Raw genomic sequence first — 17,182 nt, forward strand, 5'->3', positions numbered from 1 at the left:
TTGGGTTGAACAAATATATAATATATTCCACTCCACTGTCAGACTTAGTTGAGGGATGCTCATAGGCCTGGAGATGTCGATCTGCTCTGATAGGTGATGGTGACAGGGAACACTAGTGCTGCAGTCTCTTTCTCACCATATGTGTGTCTCTCTCTGTCTCTCCTCAGGCACCAGTAACGGGTCAGTGCTGGTGTACAACCTGACCAGTGGTCTTCTGCATAAGGAGCTGGGTGTCCACTCCTGTGAAGTCAGGTAAGAAATGTAGCGGTCACTGAACAAAGGCAAGAGAAGACTTGGGTGTACAAGGAGTAAACTGATTGACCACCTCAATTCAGCTTATGCCATTCATTAAGGGAGCTTAATACTGTCCTGGAGCAGGACTTAACTCCTGTCTTCCCACTGCTGGTGTCTATTTTGCGTGGTGTAATTGTGGTCAAGGAGTCAGGACATTCTGAAGAGTGTTAGTCAAAATGTAGCCTTTCACAGCACGCTAGGAGGAAAAGGGCAAACATCAAAAGAGAGCAGGTCTCGCTTCTTTAATTACCATTCTCTAACGAGCACAGAAGTTATTTCAATGTGATTAATTAAGCACAAGATTGATTAAATTATGTCATTAAGAGATTGATTGGAAACAAACACCATTCATCTTTTGAGGGCCAGACACTTTTTAATTAGAGAAGTTGCTCTCCACAAAAACAAGCTCACAAACAAACTTTAATGAATAACCCTGCTCACTAGTTAAACAGTGGTAAAGTTTCTTCTTTTGGCTCTATACTCTAAATGACTATGAGGTTAAAGTATAGATTCTCAACTTTTATTTGATGGTATTTGTGTACATATTGTTTTTACCATTTAGTAATGATGACACTTTTTATACATAGTCCCCCTTTTAAGGGGCACCAAAAGTAATGGGAGAGATAATGTCCACATTAAGCACTCATGTTTAGTATTTGGTCGACAATACTTTGCATGCAATAACTGCCTGAAATGTACGACCCATTGAACCCTTCAGATGCTAGGTATCTTCTCTGGTAATGTTGTTGACACCAGGCTTCTCTAGTCCAGGCTTTCTTAGTTCAGAAAGCCTGTGAAAATCCTTTGCAGAAAGTAGCTTCAAAGTGGTGGAAACCTGTTTGAAATGAGTGATGCCTCATAACACGTCATACCAATCAAATACCTTGCTTGGGCGGAGCAGTTTTCTTCCATTTTCTGCAATGTTGCAAGCTAGCATAGGCAACAACTCCCTGCAAAATAGTCCTTGCTGGTCGGAAAAGATGATGCACATAACAACAAACAGTCATTCTACGGGCATGTGGGGGGAGGGTTCTTGGAATGTAACATCCAATGAAATTGCGAGAACATTCGCCCATCACTCTGTCCAGTTCAATCCAAAACAGACTGGTAAATCTAAAATTTTCCAGACTAACAAAGGTGAGAACAACGTGATTTGGTGTGGCTATGCAAGACTACTTCCCTGGTGATGCTCTGCAAGGCCTGTACAGCAGCCATCTTCAATTGTTTGTTTCAAGGTCTTTTGCCTAAAATCTTATCTTCAAGAAATGAAATGCATGATCAATTGAACTTTGTACTTTGTGGTCCCTAGTTGCTATGTCAGTATGTTTTGTGTCATTGTCTTACTGTATGATTTATTTATTTATTTTGTATGTAAAAGTATGATGAATCGCCCTCCAATGAATTTGGAGGTATTTGCTTGTACTCGAGCAGACAAGATGTTTCTGTACTCTTCATAATGCATTCTGCTGCTGCCGTCAGCAGTTATACCATCAATTAAGACAAGTTAGCAAGTTCTAATGGCATTTATACATGCCCAAATAATATGCACCATCCACCATGTTTCACAGGTGAGGTGGTATGCTGTAAATCTTAGGCATATCCTTTTTTCTCCAAATTTTCCACTTGCAATCACTCTGGTACATGATAATATTCATTGTATCTGTCTACAAGACCTTTTTCCAAACCTCTGCAGGCTTTTTGGGTACCTTTTCTTCTTCATTCTCAGGTCATCCACCGTAGAAGTCTTCCTTGGCCTACCAACCTTTTTGCTATTGCTGAGCTCACCAGTGCTTTTCCTTTACCTCTTTGGTCCTATGTTTGGTCCTCATGTTGACAGACACCAATAGCAGACTCCAAAGGCAAACACAAAGCCTAGAATCAATACTAGACATTGATACTCTTATGCCTGCTCTTATGCCTAATACCTGCCTGCACAAATGATGTGACGGAATACAACTGATTTACCAAAAAAATCTGTCAAGCCAATTGTCCCATTACTTTTGTCATTTCTGTGTTGTGAAAGTGTTGTAATTTCTAAATTGTGAACATTATGTACACAAATACCATAAAAATAAAAGCTGAAAATCTATGCTGTAACCCCATAGTAATCAAATCCAAACTTTTGGAGTATAGAGCCAAAAGAAGAAAAAATGCTTCACTGTCCCATTACTACGTGGTGTGTGTCTGTGTGTGTCTGTGTTTGTGTGTGTGTGTGTGTGTGTGTGTGTGTGTGTGTGTGTGTGTTAGAGTTTCCTGATATCTTCTCACTGGTCTCTTGTATCAGTAGATGTGAGGCAGTGATGTCTTGTTTCCATCATCACACCAATGGCCTCTCATTCATCTGCTTGTCAGCCCTCACTCTCATCACATCATGTGCTCACACTCATGCATACACACTTATATACACACACACACACACTTCTTCCATTCTCTAGCATTGTGACTGCCGATGGCACTTGTTCTTATCAAAGGTGTTACTTATGATGACTGATGTATAGTTGATTCACTTACTTAGACAAATGTACTTGTTTGTAAGTCACTTGGATAAAAGCATCTGCTAAATGACTTAAATGTAAAATGTACTCACATTTTTATGATCGTACTTCTCTCATACACCCCTTTTATCCTTTTCAGATCTGTGTCCCTCAGATCTCTTGGCCACACACACACACACACACACACACACACGCACGCTGTAGTGTCATTTCTGATACTGCCTTGAAATGTATCCCTGTTGGCTCTGCGCTCTGCCCCTGTGTGTATGCTCCCTGTTGACAGCAGTTTTGTGAGATATAGTATAATATGAGGTGATATGAGGCTTTATGGTATGTTGTAAGGTTTTAAGGTGTACAGGGGTAGGTAGGGTTCACTTTGGAAATGAGTTCTGCCCCAGCACAACCACACCGAGGGAGGGCTGGGCTACTTTGCATCTCATTTGCATTTAGTGGGAAAGTGGACTAATTAATCATGTGGCTGTTTAGCATCTCATTACCACAAAGTTTCTGCTCCCTTGCTGTGCCCACACCAAAAAGCCCACCCCCCTATTGCCCCTATCCTCAGATCACTCCCCCCCCCCCCCCCTTTGGTGTGAGGCCTCATCAGTACTGAACTAATTTCAGCTCTGTTCTTGTCGAGATAATGTTTTGTTTAACAGGGGTATGATGTAGACTCATTCAATAGACAGGTAAATTGATATGTTGTATTTGTGTCTGTTCTGCAGAGGGATCGAATGGGTCAGTCTCACCAGCTTCCTGTCCTTTGCAACTTCTGCTCCCAACAACCTTGGAATGGTGAGGAACGAGCTCCAGCACGTGGACCTGCCCACTGGTGAGAGGCCTACACACACACACAAACACACACACACACACACACACAAACACACACACACACCTTTTAACTTTCAAGATCCAGACACAAACCTCCAATGGATTAGCTCTAATGGACTTCCTCTGGCCCTCTGGAGATATGCTCTCAGTCTAAACTCTCACAAAGTCTGAGGGTGTCTGGGACTGGAAGGAGATCTAACTGCCCAATTTCTCCCTTTTGAGACTTATCTTAGTCACAGCAAGTAAGCAAGTAAGCAAGTAATTATTGGATTACAGGTGACCCTGCTAGCAAAAAATATATTGTGCAATGGCTGCTGCAGAGCAGCTCACGTAGAGAAAGAAGGAGAGGAAGGGATGAGGGGAGTGTGCAAAAAAAAAGACAGTATAAGTAAAACGTAAGATCTTTTAAGAAGTAAGTAATCTTTTCTTTGCATTAATTTCATGTTTCCAATTCAACAAAGTTGTCACAGGGGTTAGCACCAGCAAAGCTATACATTATAGTTATCCTTCAGTTGAAGGTCAAACCACTTCCTAATGACGCCCAAGTTGTCAAACTTACCAGGTCGGTAGGTGGAGGGCTGTGTGGGTGTCTTTCATGTGCCAATGTGTGTCTGTATTAGTGTGTATTGAAGAACACTGTGGCATCATCTGGAGAAAAACTTAATTGTGTCTCAGCAATCAGGAAATGTGGGATGCATACCTACATACACACACACACACACATACCCACACACACACACACACACACACACTCCCACCGTGTGTATAGTATATTGGGAAACAAAGGAGGTGATAATGAAGAAAGCTTCATTAGCATCCATCATCTAGCACACATACCAATCTGGTTATAGTACTGCTACGCCACACGCACACACTCCACTCCACTTTCTGCACCTGCAAACTTGCCGTATGTTCACTTCATTTGTTTGCCCTCCAGCACATATCACACTGGTCTCTAGACACCTGGTGGAGGTCACACCTCTCCCTCCTGTCCTCAGATCTGCTTCTAGAATGCTGTACTCTCTCACCTGTGCATTTTAAACAGGCCACCTCCTATGTGTCCTCTGCAGCACGTGGTAGAGTAGAGTAGAATACACCTGAAGGACATGGCTTATTTTCTCAGTTTCAATGCATTTCTGCATAATATCATCCAACAATGGTCACCTGGGACCAAGGATAGACTAGTGACAATGTTTTGTTGTTGTCGTGTATGTAAGTATAATGGGACTACATCTAAAGTGAAATAATTTCTTTCCCAGCATAATTACCAAGGTTTCACAGACACATGTCTCTTTCTCTCCCTGATTCCCCAGGCAGGTGCTTTGCATTCCGAGGTGAGCGAGGGAATGACGAGCCACCCATTGAGATGATTAAAGTGTCTCATCTGAAGTGAGTCACCCACACACACACACACACACACACACACACACACCATTACACCTGTCAGCCTACCACTGTCATCCTCCCTCTTTCTCTCTTGTCTCCCCGCCTGGTGTTTTTGATTAAGGCTCAGTGCTGTCAATCAGGGGTATCAATTTCCTCTAAGAGTCTGGGTTATGCTCTCTGATTCTGCTTTTTCTTCTGAGCTGCTGTTAGACTCGATCACTAGCCTCTGATGGCCGAGAGAGAGAGAGAGAGAGAGAGTACTGTAGGAGTATAGTTCTTTGTCTCTATTCTGCTGATTCATATTTCTCATGGCTCAGCATAGTGCACAGGGCACACTTCATACCAAGAATATTTCCATGTATAACAGTGAAATCACTGTTATAAGTGCGTATGTGTGAGGCTGGTGGAGGCAGAAATCGGAGAACAGGCTTATTAATACCATTCCTTGTTCCATTCCATGCCTTACAAATACATTCCATGCATTATAATGAGCCTGTCGACCGATTTCTACCTCCCATGTATGTATGTTGTTTGAGTTGGAGACAGAGGCTGAGAGAGACAGATAGATGGCATTTATAGTGCTGGCTGTGCTGTTTCTGTACTGAGGTGTGTGAGTGTCCCCCCTCTGCAGGCAGTACCTGGTGGTGGTATTCAGAGACAAGCCCCTGGAGCTTTGGGACGTGAGGACCGGGACCCTGCTCCGAGAGATGGCCAAGAACTTTCCCACTGTCACTGCACTGGTACTGACCACACATACTGTAGATACAAAAATGTGTTTTCACAGTCAACACATTTTACTATACACTATATATACATATACTATACTTCATATTCTATACAACCATGCACAATGAACTCAATATCATGTCTTTCCGTGCGTGCATGCATGCCAGCCATTTAAATGATTGGTCTAACAGTTTCTCCCCTCTCAGCAAAGTAGCTTCATTAGCCCAAAGAAAAGCTCATGAAAAGAGAGTGATGTTGGGCAAACTTTACTGTGGGCTGTAAAGGCTGAGACTGTGCAAATAACAGTAACTTTAATAATACATGCTCTCCCAGGCTCCTTATTGCTGCCTCATTTCCATATTGATTGCTCCCTCCGGGCAAACGGGCTATGGCCACAATCTTGAACAATGAGACAGGGTGTGTGGGAAACAGAATGGCTTTTTGTAAGTTTATTTGTGTGTGTGTGTGTGTGTGTGTGTGTGTTTGTGTGTTTGTTTACTGAAAATGTGTTTGTGTTTTCTATCTCAATGTGTATGGTCTATTGATGCTCTATGTTTCTTTCTGTGTGTGTGTGTGTGTGTGTGTGTGTGTGTGTGTGTGTGTGTGTGTGTGTGTGTGTGTGTGTGTGTGTGTGTGTGTGTGTGTGTGTGTGTGTGTGTGTGTGTGTGTGTGTGTGTGTGTGTGTGTGTGTGTGTAGGAGTGGTCTCCCTCTCATAACCTGAAGAGTCTGAAGAAGAAGCAGATAGCAGCACGGGAGGCCATGGCCCGACAGACTGTGTCTGATGCGGAGCAGAGCAGTGTGGAGTCCTCTGTCATCAGGTCAGGGGGCACAAAGCACTTGATAAGGAGAAGGGGAGGCATCAGGCTTGCACAGGGAGTCCTCTCTATCTGAAGGTGTCATCTCTAATTCCCTGTGTGTGTGTGTGTGTGTGTGTGTGTGTGTGTGTGTGTGTGTGTGTGTGTGTGTGTGTGTGTGTGTGTGTGTGTGTGTGTGTGTGTGTGTGTGTGTGTGTGTGTGTGTGTGTGTGTGTGTGTGTGTGTGTGTGTGTGTGTGTGTCTACAGTCTTCTTCAGGATGCAGAGAGTAAGTCTGAGACAAGCCAGGCCATCTCTGCGCGAGAGCACTTTGTGTTCACAGACACAGACGGTCAGGTTTACCACATCACTGTGGAGGGGAACACAGTCAAAGATGGGGCGCGCATCCCCCCTGACGTGAGTCCACAGTCTACCTCCTTCTCTTCCTCCTCTCCATCCTCCCTGACATGATTCCACAGTCTACCTCCTCTCCTTCCTCTCTCTCTGTTGAGTCCATTTTACTTTTTTGTAGCACACAAAGTGAGTCTAGACATACAGTAGTCTCTTCCTTCCTCTCTTTCTCTATTTCTTTCTTTTTGTCTTTTTCTCCTTGTCCTTCTCTGTCATTTCACTTGTCTGCCTCACCAAATGATTGTCATTATCCCTTGCTTTCCCTCTATCACTGCTACCTCCCCTCTGTTCTGCAGGAGCCTTTTTCTTTTTGAGGCCCCTTACCTGTCTAACCTCTCTCCCTCCCTCTCTCTCCCTTCATCCTCTCTACACCACTGACTTTGTCAAAGTTATCCCTCTCTGAGTGTACACACTTCACCCTCCACCTAGAGGGAAGACCAATGACGGAATATCTTTTGTCATTGTATTCTCTGCTTCTCCTTTTCTCTCACACTTTTTGTGTGGGTATTGGTGTCTCTCATTATGTGCTAAGAAAGGTAATCTTTATCAAACTTAGGCGATACACATTTCAGCATCCTGTTTCCTCTCTGGTCTTTTATGTGTATGGGGCCACTAGCTGTTGGCACCACAACAAACCCACCCAGCCTCACTCAGTAATGGGCATCCTCTGAGTGCTGCCATCAAATGACGGATTGTCAAATCTTTAGCAGACCTTTTGTCTCACATTCAGCTCAGCACATGCCACCCACTGTGTGTGTGCCTGTGTGAGTGCGTGTGTCTAGTTGTTATTGTGTCCTAGATTATCTTGCAGGGGTACTCTCTCTTGTGGTTTGGTTTCAGACTTATGAGCCCAGTCTGCCTGTCAGGGTCTGCTTTTAACCAACCTACAGTTGCTTTCTCAAGGCATTGCATGAACAGTCAGATGTCCAGGTCAGGTGTTTCATATTCAGGGATGTTAATTTTAGATGGATGGATGGACCTTTTTGTAGAGAGAGAGTGAGAAGAGACTTTCTGCTCTATATGTAGGTAATTGTCTGCTCAGCAATGCATGCACAAGCACTATGTCAACTTCAATATGAAATATATAAATGTATTTAATGGTGCACGCATTGCTAAGCAGATGATAATATTTGCGCATGCGTCTCTGAGGAGGTGCTAGGGGACTAAAATATGTGTCTAATGAGTTCTGCTTGCTCACCTCCTGCATGCTTTCTTCAGAGATCGGCAGAAACATGAGCAGGTTTACCTTGGGATTTAATCTCTTATCTCTCTGACAGCAGCACTCGCTGTATTTAAAGATTACGAAATTAGCATTTTCCCATACTTTTTATTCCCACATTGATATAGGATCCTCATATCTTAGTCGAAAAACTTTGATTGAACTCCTAAAAGTCCTCAGGAGTTCTTAGGAGTTGTTGCCTACCAATTTCTGTCTATAGGCTATACTCTCCCTTTCTTTTTTAGTGCTGTGTTGCTTTGACTCAGCAACATTCATCATCCCTGAAACTCTGTTTATATCCCATCTCAAAAACTTCTCCCAGAGATCAAATATGGACAGGTAGTTGGCAGTGTGAGGAGGATGGCTGTTTCACTGGCTAAAGCACTGCTATGGGTACACTCAAGGCACCTGAGCATTGATCTATGCAGCAGGAACATTTGAAATAAGACACTGTCAAATGTCTGTTGATGTTCTCTGTAGACAGTTATGGAGTGATTTGACAGTTTGTGTAGTTTGCACTGAAATGTCATCTCTTGTGTTGCAGGGCAGTATGGGTAGCATTGCATGTATCGCCTGGAAAGGGGACACTCTGGTTCTTGGGGACGTAGACGGTAACCTCAACTTCTGGGACCTGAAGGCCCGTCTGTCTAGGTAACTCAACTCTCACCCCTCCGTGTGCGTGTGTGCGTGTGTGTATGTGGGGTGACCTAACAAGACCTAACCTGTTGTTTCCAGGGGCATCCCCACTCACAGAGGCTGGGTAAAGAAGATACGCTTCGCCCCGGGGAAAGGGAACCAGAAGCTGCTGGTCATGTACACAGACGGGGCTGAAGTCTGGGACACCAAAGAGGTGAGACTACTCAGACACTACATTGGACAGGGACACACACTCTCTCATATGCTTATATTAAACCGATGTGGCAATCAGCTAACAGTTAATAGCGCTGTGAATCTATGTAGCTTCAAGCCATGTTTAAGGGTTTCATTTCACACAAAATTGAAACACAGAAGTTGATACACATATTATATATAATACAGCGGGTGAAATAAGTATTGAACACGTCACCATTTTCCTCAGTACATATATTTCCAAAGGTGCTATTGACATGACATTTGCACCAGATGTTGGTAATAACCCAAGTAATCCATACATACAAAGAAACCAAAAACAATATGTTCAGAAATTAAGTTATGTGTAATAATGTGAAATGACACAGGGAAAAAGTATTGAACACACTTACTGATATTTATTTAATACTTTGTACAAAAGCCTTTGTTGGTAATGACAGCTTCAAGACGCCTCCTGTATGGAGAAACTAGTCGCATGCATTGCTCTGGTGTGATTTTGGCCCATTCTTCCACACAAACAGTCTTCAAATCTTGAAGGTTCCGTGGGCCTCTTCTATGAATCTTGATTTTCAGTTCTTTCCATAGATTTTCAATGGGATTTAAGTCAGGTGATTGGCTGGGCCATTCTAGCAGCTTTATTTTCTTTCTTTGAAACCATTTGAGAGTTTCCTTGGCTGTGTGTTTGGGATCATTGTCTTGCTGAAATGTCCACCCTCATTTCATCTTCATCATCCTGGTAGATGGCAGCAGATTTTGGTCAAGAATGTCTCGGTAAATTTGCCCATTCATCCTTCCTTCAATTATGTGAAGTTTGCCAGTACCATTTGCTGAAAAGCAGCCCCACACCATGATGTTCCCACCTCCAAACTTCACTGTTGGTATGGTGTTTTTAGGGTGATGTGCAGTGCCATTTCTCCTCCAAACATGGTGTGTATTATGGCATCCAAACAGTTCAATTTTGCTCTCATCTGACCACACTATATTCTCCCAGTATTTCACTGGCTTTTCCAAATGTTGTGCAGCAAACTTTAAACGAGCTTCAACATGCTTTTTTTTCAGCAATGGAGTCTTGCGTGGTGAGCGTGCATACAGGCCAGGGCGGTGGAGTGCATTACTTACTGTTTTCTTTGAGACAACAGTACCTGCTAATTCCAGGTCTTTTTGAAGATCTCCACAAGTGGTCCTTGGCTCTTGGACAACTCTTCTGATTATTCTTTTCTCTCCTCTGTCAGAAATCTTGTGAGGAGCACCTGATCGAGGCAAATTTATGGTGAAATGATTGTCTTTCCACTTCCGTATTATGGCCCTAACAGTGCTCACTGGAACATTCAAAAGCTTAGAAATGCGCCTGTAAGCAATGCCATCGTTATGTCTTGCAACAATTAGGTTGCGAAGGTCTTGAGACAGCTCTTTGCTTTTACCCATCATGAGATGTGTCTTGTGTGACACCTTGGCAATGACACCTTTTTGTAGGCCATCAGTTGGGACTGAACCAGCTGATATTAATTTGCACTGACAAGGGGCTGGATTGCTTTTTAATTACCGATAGATTTCAATTGTTGTCTTGGCTTTCCATGCTTTTTTGCACCTCCCTTTCTTCCTGTGTTCAATACTTTTTCCTTGTGTCATTTCACATTATTACACATAACTTAATTTCTGAACGTATTTTTTTTTGTTTCTTTGTATGTATGGATTACTTGGGTTGTTACCGACATCTGGTGAAAATGTCATGTCAATAGCACCTTTGGAAATATATGTACTGAGAAAAATGGTGACGTGTTCAATACTTATTTCACCCGCTGTATATATTTTTGCAGTATTAGCTACTACTGGCCAAGACCCCACTGGATTTGAGTAGACCTTAATCCAGTTCCCTGTAATTGTCCCGATGATATGGCTGTGTCAGAGAATGCCTCTCATAGGGAGCCTAAAAGCTTTCTACAGACATTTACTGACTAATGATGGATGGCCCTCACTCCTCTCAGCACTGAGGATTTTTCTGTTCAATTTACCTTTGTAGACTCAAGCCTCTATTGCTGTGTCTGAAACACCTGACACTGCAACCCTTTACACTTAGTCTAGGAACCCATCTTGAAAAAGGCTGTTTAAATGTATATCACATCTCTTGAGTTTAACATCTCAAAACAGCATCCTTTTCTGCTAGGGCTGAAGAGTCACAAACTTTGCTAAAGATGTGTTCACCCTGCAGTTCAGAAAATGCTTTAAGATGGATTTAGAAGAAAATGAATCAGGACACGGATAGATGCTCTAGTGTAATAGTTTAAACTGCAGGGGAATGGAATGAGTCCCAGGTGGTGCAGGGCTGTATGTCAGGGGGTATGGATCTCCTATGGCGGACTGGGAAAGAGTGCACTTCCTCTCCCAGCAGCAGACAGACAACAGATGGAGAGAGACAGGGAGAGGTAGGAGAGAGAAATAGAGGAGAGATATCAGAAACGCATCAGTGCTCTCCTGACAGCTGGGTTACAATGACTCACACACACCACAAACAAAGGAGAAAAAGTGCTTCCAGGATACTCTGAGTTTTAAGAGCAATTCCATGGATATTTGTCCTCTGCATCCTGATATAGTTAACTTATAGCTAGCCTAGGGATAGGAATCCATCTGGACAATTGACAGTTGTCAAAACAGTTTGACAGGCTAGTTTGAACTCTGTCAGCTGTTTAATATATAGCACCTGTGAATCTTAGTCAGAGAGTCATAGTTTCCAATTAAGGTCCAACTTCTGTCAACAGTTTGAGCATTTCCAACCAGCATCTGTGTGGTATACTCATGCTCCTTCCCCATGACCTGTGACCCCTGAAGGTGCAAATGGTGAGCAGCCTGAGGATTGGTCGGAATGTGAACTACCGTATACTTGACATCGACTGGTGCACCTCAGACAAGGTGGTGCTGGCCTCTGACGATGGCTGCATCCGCGTGCTTGAGATGGCCATGAAGTCTGCCAGCTACAGGATGGATGAACAGGACCTGACTGGTGAGAGGGGGAAGGAAAGGGATGGAGAAAGAGTGTAGGGTTGAAATAGAATATGGAAATTATTACTGATCATGTCGATTCGCTCACATACAAATGTTGAAGTAAGGACATATGTACATTTACAGTATTAGCCAAGTGCTAACAACTATCAGTTTGATCACTTTCTAATGTGCTGTGTACCTCTAACCTCTCCTTAACCTCTCAGATCCTGTGTGGTGTCCCTATCTGCTCCTCCCCCGTGCTGCCCTAACCCTGAAGGCCTTCCTCCTCCTGCAGCCCTGGTCTGGAACCTTCACCATGGACATCACACAAGTGTATGTGTCACCTCCAAATGGATTGTTGCACATCCCATAGTGTCACCTCTATGCTTTGAATACCCAACTGGACCCTTATTAAAGGATCAATATAATAATCATATTGCTCAGGGGTTGATATATACAGTGCCTTCCATCAGCATTGCAAAGAGAGAGCATTTTGTCTGGATTGGTTTGGATTTTAAATCAATTACAATTACTATGAGGTTAAAGTTAGAGATTCTCAGCTCAATTCAATGTTTTTCTTTCTTTCAGACTGGTATAACCATTTAGACAGTGCAACATTTCTTAAACATCTCCTATTTCAGGGCTCCAAAAGTATTGGAAGTTTGCGATTGCTGAGCTCACCAGTGTTTTTCTTCTTTTGGATGATGTTCCATACTGTTGTTGTTGGCAAGCCTGAGTTTTTGGATGGATGGATGGATGGATGGATGGATGGATGGATGGATGGATGGATGGATGGATGGATGGATGGATGGATGGATGGATGGATGCTTTATTGATCCCCAAGGGGAAATTAAGGTGTTACAGCAGCTCACATCACAAACAACAACAACAAAATAAAGTGATAATAAAATAGACATCTGAATAAAATAGACATCTGATCATATGTTTATGATTGATTGATTGTTTATTTCTGATTTCTCAGCCCAATAATGGCTTCCTTGACTTGCAGTGACAACACTTTGGTCTTCATGTTGACAGACACCAATAGCAGACTCCAAAGGAAAACATAAAGGCTAGAATCAATACTAGACATTGACAGCTCTCTCATGCCTGCAAAATGGTGTGATGGAACACACCTGACTAACCAGAAACACCTGTCAAGCCAATTTTTCGATACTACTGGTTCCTTGAAATAGGGAGACTATGTATAAAAAGGGTTGTCATTTCTAAATGGTGAAACCAATCTGAAATAAGAAAACACTGAATTAAAGCTAAGAATTTCTACTTTAACCTCATAGTAACCTCATGTTTGATTTCAAATCCAAACTGTTGAGTATAGAGCTAAAAGAAGACAAAATTCTTCCTTTTTCCAATACTTATGGACACTGTGTTTATCTTTTGAGAACAGGATTTTCAACTCTCTTCAACCCTGAATATGTTTCAGTGGTAATGGAAGGCATACAATAGCAATTCACCAGCATAGATTTTGGCAGCCATGGAAGTTGAGTAAAATTAGCTTGAGAGAAGGCTTTTTTCCCACCTCTGCTCTATGGAGTTGTCAGTGATAAAGTGGCCAGGTCGAAGGATCTCCATTGTTGCGAAGCCATGGCCTCTGGCTCTCTCATCATCCATGTACTGTAACAAGGTTGTATTACATACAGACTGTCTGGGTTATGATTACAGTCTGTGCCATTAGCAGCTCTCTACATGAGATGAATCAGCTTGCATCATATGTGAACTGCATTGCCATCTTAACTGTGCTGAATTTGGTCTCTCCTCCTCTCTAGGGATTACAATGAAAAAGAGGAGATTAAGGGACTGATCCAGGAACAGCTGAACTCCATGTCCAAGTGAGTGACTGCTCCTCGGCTAGCAAACACCTTCTTATAGCATCCCTGATAGATACTGAAATTCTTATTTTCTCCTCCATTAGAGGACATGACAGCAACATTTGATCCTAGGGTTTATTTATGTGCCTGCCTGTGGGAGGGGAAGACATCCAGATTGTGTCCTGGTCTCCTGGAGTTCTTTTTGTCTAGACGGCGTGAGGAGGTTGTGCTCCGAGCTGACAGATGAAAAGAAGGGATCTGCCGTGTTTCTGGGCAGACTGTGCCTGCTGTTCTGTGAGAGCATTATCAGCTGTACATTGTGTTCTTATTATGTGGCTCTGATTGTCTCCTCAGTGACATGAAAAGCGTTCTGCAGGACCCGGAGCTCAATCTGCTGCAGCGCTGCCTCCTGGTGTCACGGTCAGTATGGCACAGTGTCACCACATGTACTGCCATTCTACTGTCATACATCTCTCCATACTATATTCAAGTGATGTGTTCTAAAGTCAGGTATTTGCCAGTCATACAATCATGTAACTAAGAAAGAAAACTTGAAAATCACTCATGTATTTATTGTTTTGTTGAACAGTCATGACTGTTTTAAGGCTGAAAAGTTTGTCTGTCCCGTTGCAACCATGGTAACATTTTGACAGCGTATATTTTAGCCGGGCTACTTTTTATCCTTCCCATAATTGCTTGCGAGTTATCAGACAGATCAGCGCGGATGGGGTCGCGCTGATAAGACAATGGGTTGTGGTTGTGACCCACTGCAGGCTGTTTGGAGATGAGTCAGACCTGCAGTTCTGGACGGTGGCGGCCCACTACCTCCAGGCCTTCGCCCAGGCCCGCCAGCTCAGTGTGCCCATTTCAGAGGACCAAAATCAGGGTGAGGGAACTGAGACAGCCCCCCAGAACCACCTGGACATCTGTCATGATACCTTGTGTGAGAGCACCTACTTCCAGGTGAGAGGATTGGTGAAGACATAAAAGAACTGTTGTGTCATGTGTTTGTAACATGTCTTAGTCCAAAGGCCAACTGTTACTAAAGGCTTTAGAAAAAGCACTATTATGGGTATGAGTTGGCACGGGTCATTCTTGGCCTCATTATTTACATAAATGCATGTCTATTCACATTATGTGGTCCAAAATTCAGAAAGTTGCATGTTTAAGAGATATTCATATTTAAATGTATACATTCTTTGAATTGGTCAACTTTCCACATTTTCCTTCCTTTCCATACTATGTTGCTATGTTACACCCGTTACAATGTACATAAATGTGTATAAATATTGAGCCCAAGAATGACCGCTACCTTAATATATGCCATTTAGCTGACGCTTTTATCCAAAGCGACTTACATTGCAGTGAGTGCATACATTTCAGTATATATATATATATATATATATATATATATATATATATATATATATATATATATATATATATATATATATATATACAGTACCAGTCAAAAGTTTGGACAAACCTTCTCATTCACTGGTTTTTCTTTATTTTTATTATTTTCTACATTGTAGATTAATATTGAATACATCAAAACTATGAAGGAACACATATGGAATTATGTAGTAAACAAAAAAGTGTTAAACAAACCAGAATATGTTTTATCTTTTAGATTGTTCAAAGTAGCCACCTTTTGCTTTGATGACAGCTTTGCACACTCTTGGCAAGTTTGTGTCCAAACTTTTGACTGGTACTGTACCTAGTTTAAAGCCATAGAGGCAACACGATGGGAGAGGGTGACTTTTGGACTATCTAGCAGTGGCGGTTGGTACTGTTCAAAAAATAATGTATTTCTTTTACCGTATATTGGATGACTGTCATTCATTTTCCATTCACCCAGCTCAATGTAACATTGATAGGTTTAGGCCATTTACATACGACCCTGGGCATGATACTCAAATTTGCCCAGCCTATACCCATCATGAGGTTGCGTCAACCTAGCCTACACATGAAAGTTTATAATTCAGGTGCACAGGTGGAAAGTTACGTTAGAGTAATCGAGGTGACAGTGACGCATTCAATCACGCCTTGCACACTCTTGCCTGCATCTAGCAACCCCTTGATGTTAGCTGCCAGCTCGCGACCTATCTACAATACGATAGGCCCTCCCTCTTCTATGGGGCCAGGTGCAAAAAGTCACTCCTTGTTTTTAACATGCTCTGTCATTGGCAGCATCACTTTTCCTCTGCAGAGTTGATGGGAGAGGACTGAATCAGCCAAATGTGGAACGCAGGAGCTTACCCTGATAAATAATGCACTGAGGCTATGCTTATATCAGCTTTAATTATCGGCCGCTGCCTCTATGGAGGTTCAGAAAGTGTCCTTAAACGCAGATCACTGATTGGCCTGTCTCTGTGCCTGCGTTCATGGCAGGTTGATATAGCAGCCATAGAACAAGCCTCTTAGCCATCCGCTTGTCAGTCTGTCTAACCAAAGTTTCGAGAAGACTTGTTTTAGGGCCTTTTAGGACATATCACTCTTTCATTGTAGTGCTAGTCACATTTTTATTCACTGGTATGCCTTGGTTCTTATCAGTACTGTACATTGATACTCAAATACGTTTTCGCAAAGAACAATCACTTCAAGCCTCTAGAGGTTTTTAAACATGGAGATCAAGTAGGCCTAGCTTTTTATTAAGTCTTTAACGATCTAAATAATTGAGAGCGTAAGAAAACAAAATATAGAATTTACACATTTCTGGAGCTTTTTCTCTGAAATAAAAATCAATTGATTATATTTTATCTGAAGGCCTTTATAGAGAGGGTGAAATATTCCCATCTGAATGCTTTATTCCATGCCTGTGTGTAGGCAGTGAACAAACTATATCAAAGGCCTAATGACATTACTAACAGTACAGTCTTACAGACCTCTCCACACAGTCAGGTTATGATGCAGACTGCAGCGTCATGCTTACCATATCTTGTCATTGGTCCTCTTATGAAACTAATCTTGCATGTTTTGGAAATGTTAGAGTAGATCCGCATGTGTAATTCCAAATTGTATTGCTTTCTTCCTTGCTCTGAAATCACTATCCTTGCATTTGTTTGAATTCCATCTGTTCTGCTGCAGTGAACATGAAATGCAATCAAGGTAGAGAGCCATGGGATATAATTGTGTGTCTGGAAAGCAGAAGTAGCACAAACAGCAATTGAATAACGATGCTTGAATGTTTTAAAAAAAAAAATGCAATGACACGCTCTACTCTCTGCTCTCCACCTCTCTCCCACTTTTATCTTTCTCTCTCTCTCTCGATCTACCTCTCTACCATGGTATCTCTCTATCTCTCTACCATGGTATCTCTCTACCTCTCTACCATGGTATCTCTCCACCTCTCTACCATGGTATCTC

General features: G+C 42.4%; 1 protein-coding gene across 1 annotated transcript in view; it reads left to right on the forward strand.

Moving 5' to 3' along the window:
- The window catches only part of wdr11 (WD repeat domain 11), a gene marked incomplete at its 3' end in the record, with an annotated part of 32,257 nt that extends 17,457 nt beyond the window's left edge, over nt 1–14,800 (forward strand). The window contains exons 11-23 of the mRNA XM_083694618.1: nt 168–252; nt 3,515–3,621; nt 4,934–5,009; nt 5,638–5,746; nt 6,430–6,551; nt 6,796–6,943; nt 8,701–8,807; nt 8,892–9,006; nt 11,832–12,003; nt 12,209–12,317; nt 13,772–13,834; nt 14,168–14,233; nt 14,587–14,800. Coding sequence (XP_083550744.1) covers nt 168–252; nt 3,515–3,621; nt 4,934–5,009; nt 5,638–5,746; nt 6,430–6,551; nt 6,796–6,943; nt 8,701–8,807; nt 8,892–9,006; nt 11,832–12,003; nt 12,209–12,317; nt 13,772–13,834; nt 14,168–14,233; nt 14,587–14,800 — 1,493 coding nt within the window. The remainder of the gene's footprint in view (nt 1–167; nt 253–3,514; nt 3,622–4,933; nt 5,010–5,637; nt 5,747–6,429; nt 6,552–6,795; nt 6,944–8,700; nt 8,808–8,891; nt 9,007–11,831; nt 12,004–12,208; nt 12,318–13,771; nt 13,835–14,167; nt 14,234–14,586) is intronic.
- Between the last annotated feature and the right edge of the window lie 2,382 nt (nt 14,801–17,182).

This window comes from Argentina silus (genome assembly GCF_951799395.1).
Source record: "Argentina silus genome assembly, chromosome: X".
NCBI classification, from domain to species: domain Eukaryota; kingdom Metazoa; phylum Chordata; class Actinopteri; order Argentiniformes; family Argentinidae; genus Argentina; species Argentina silus.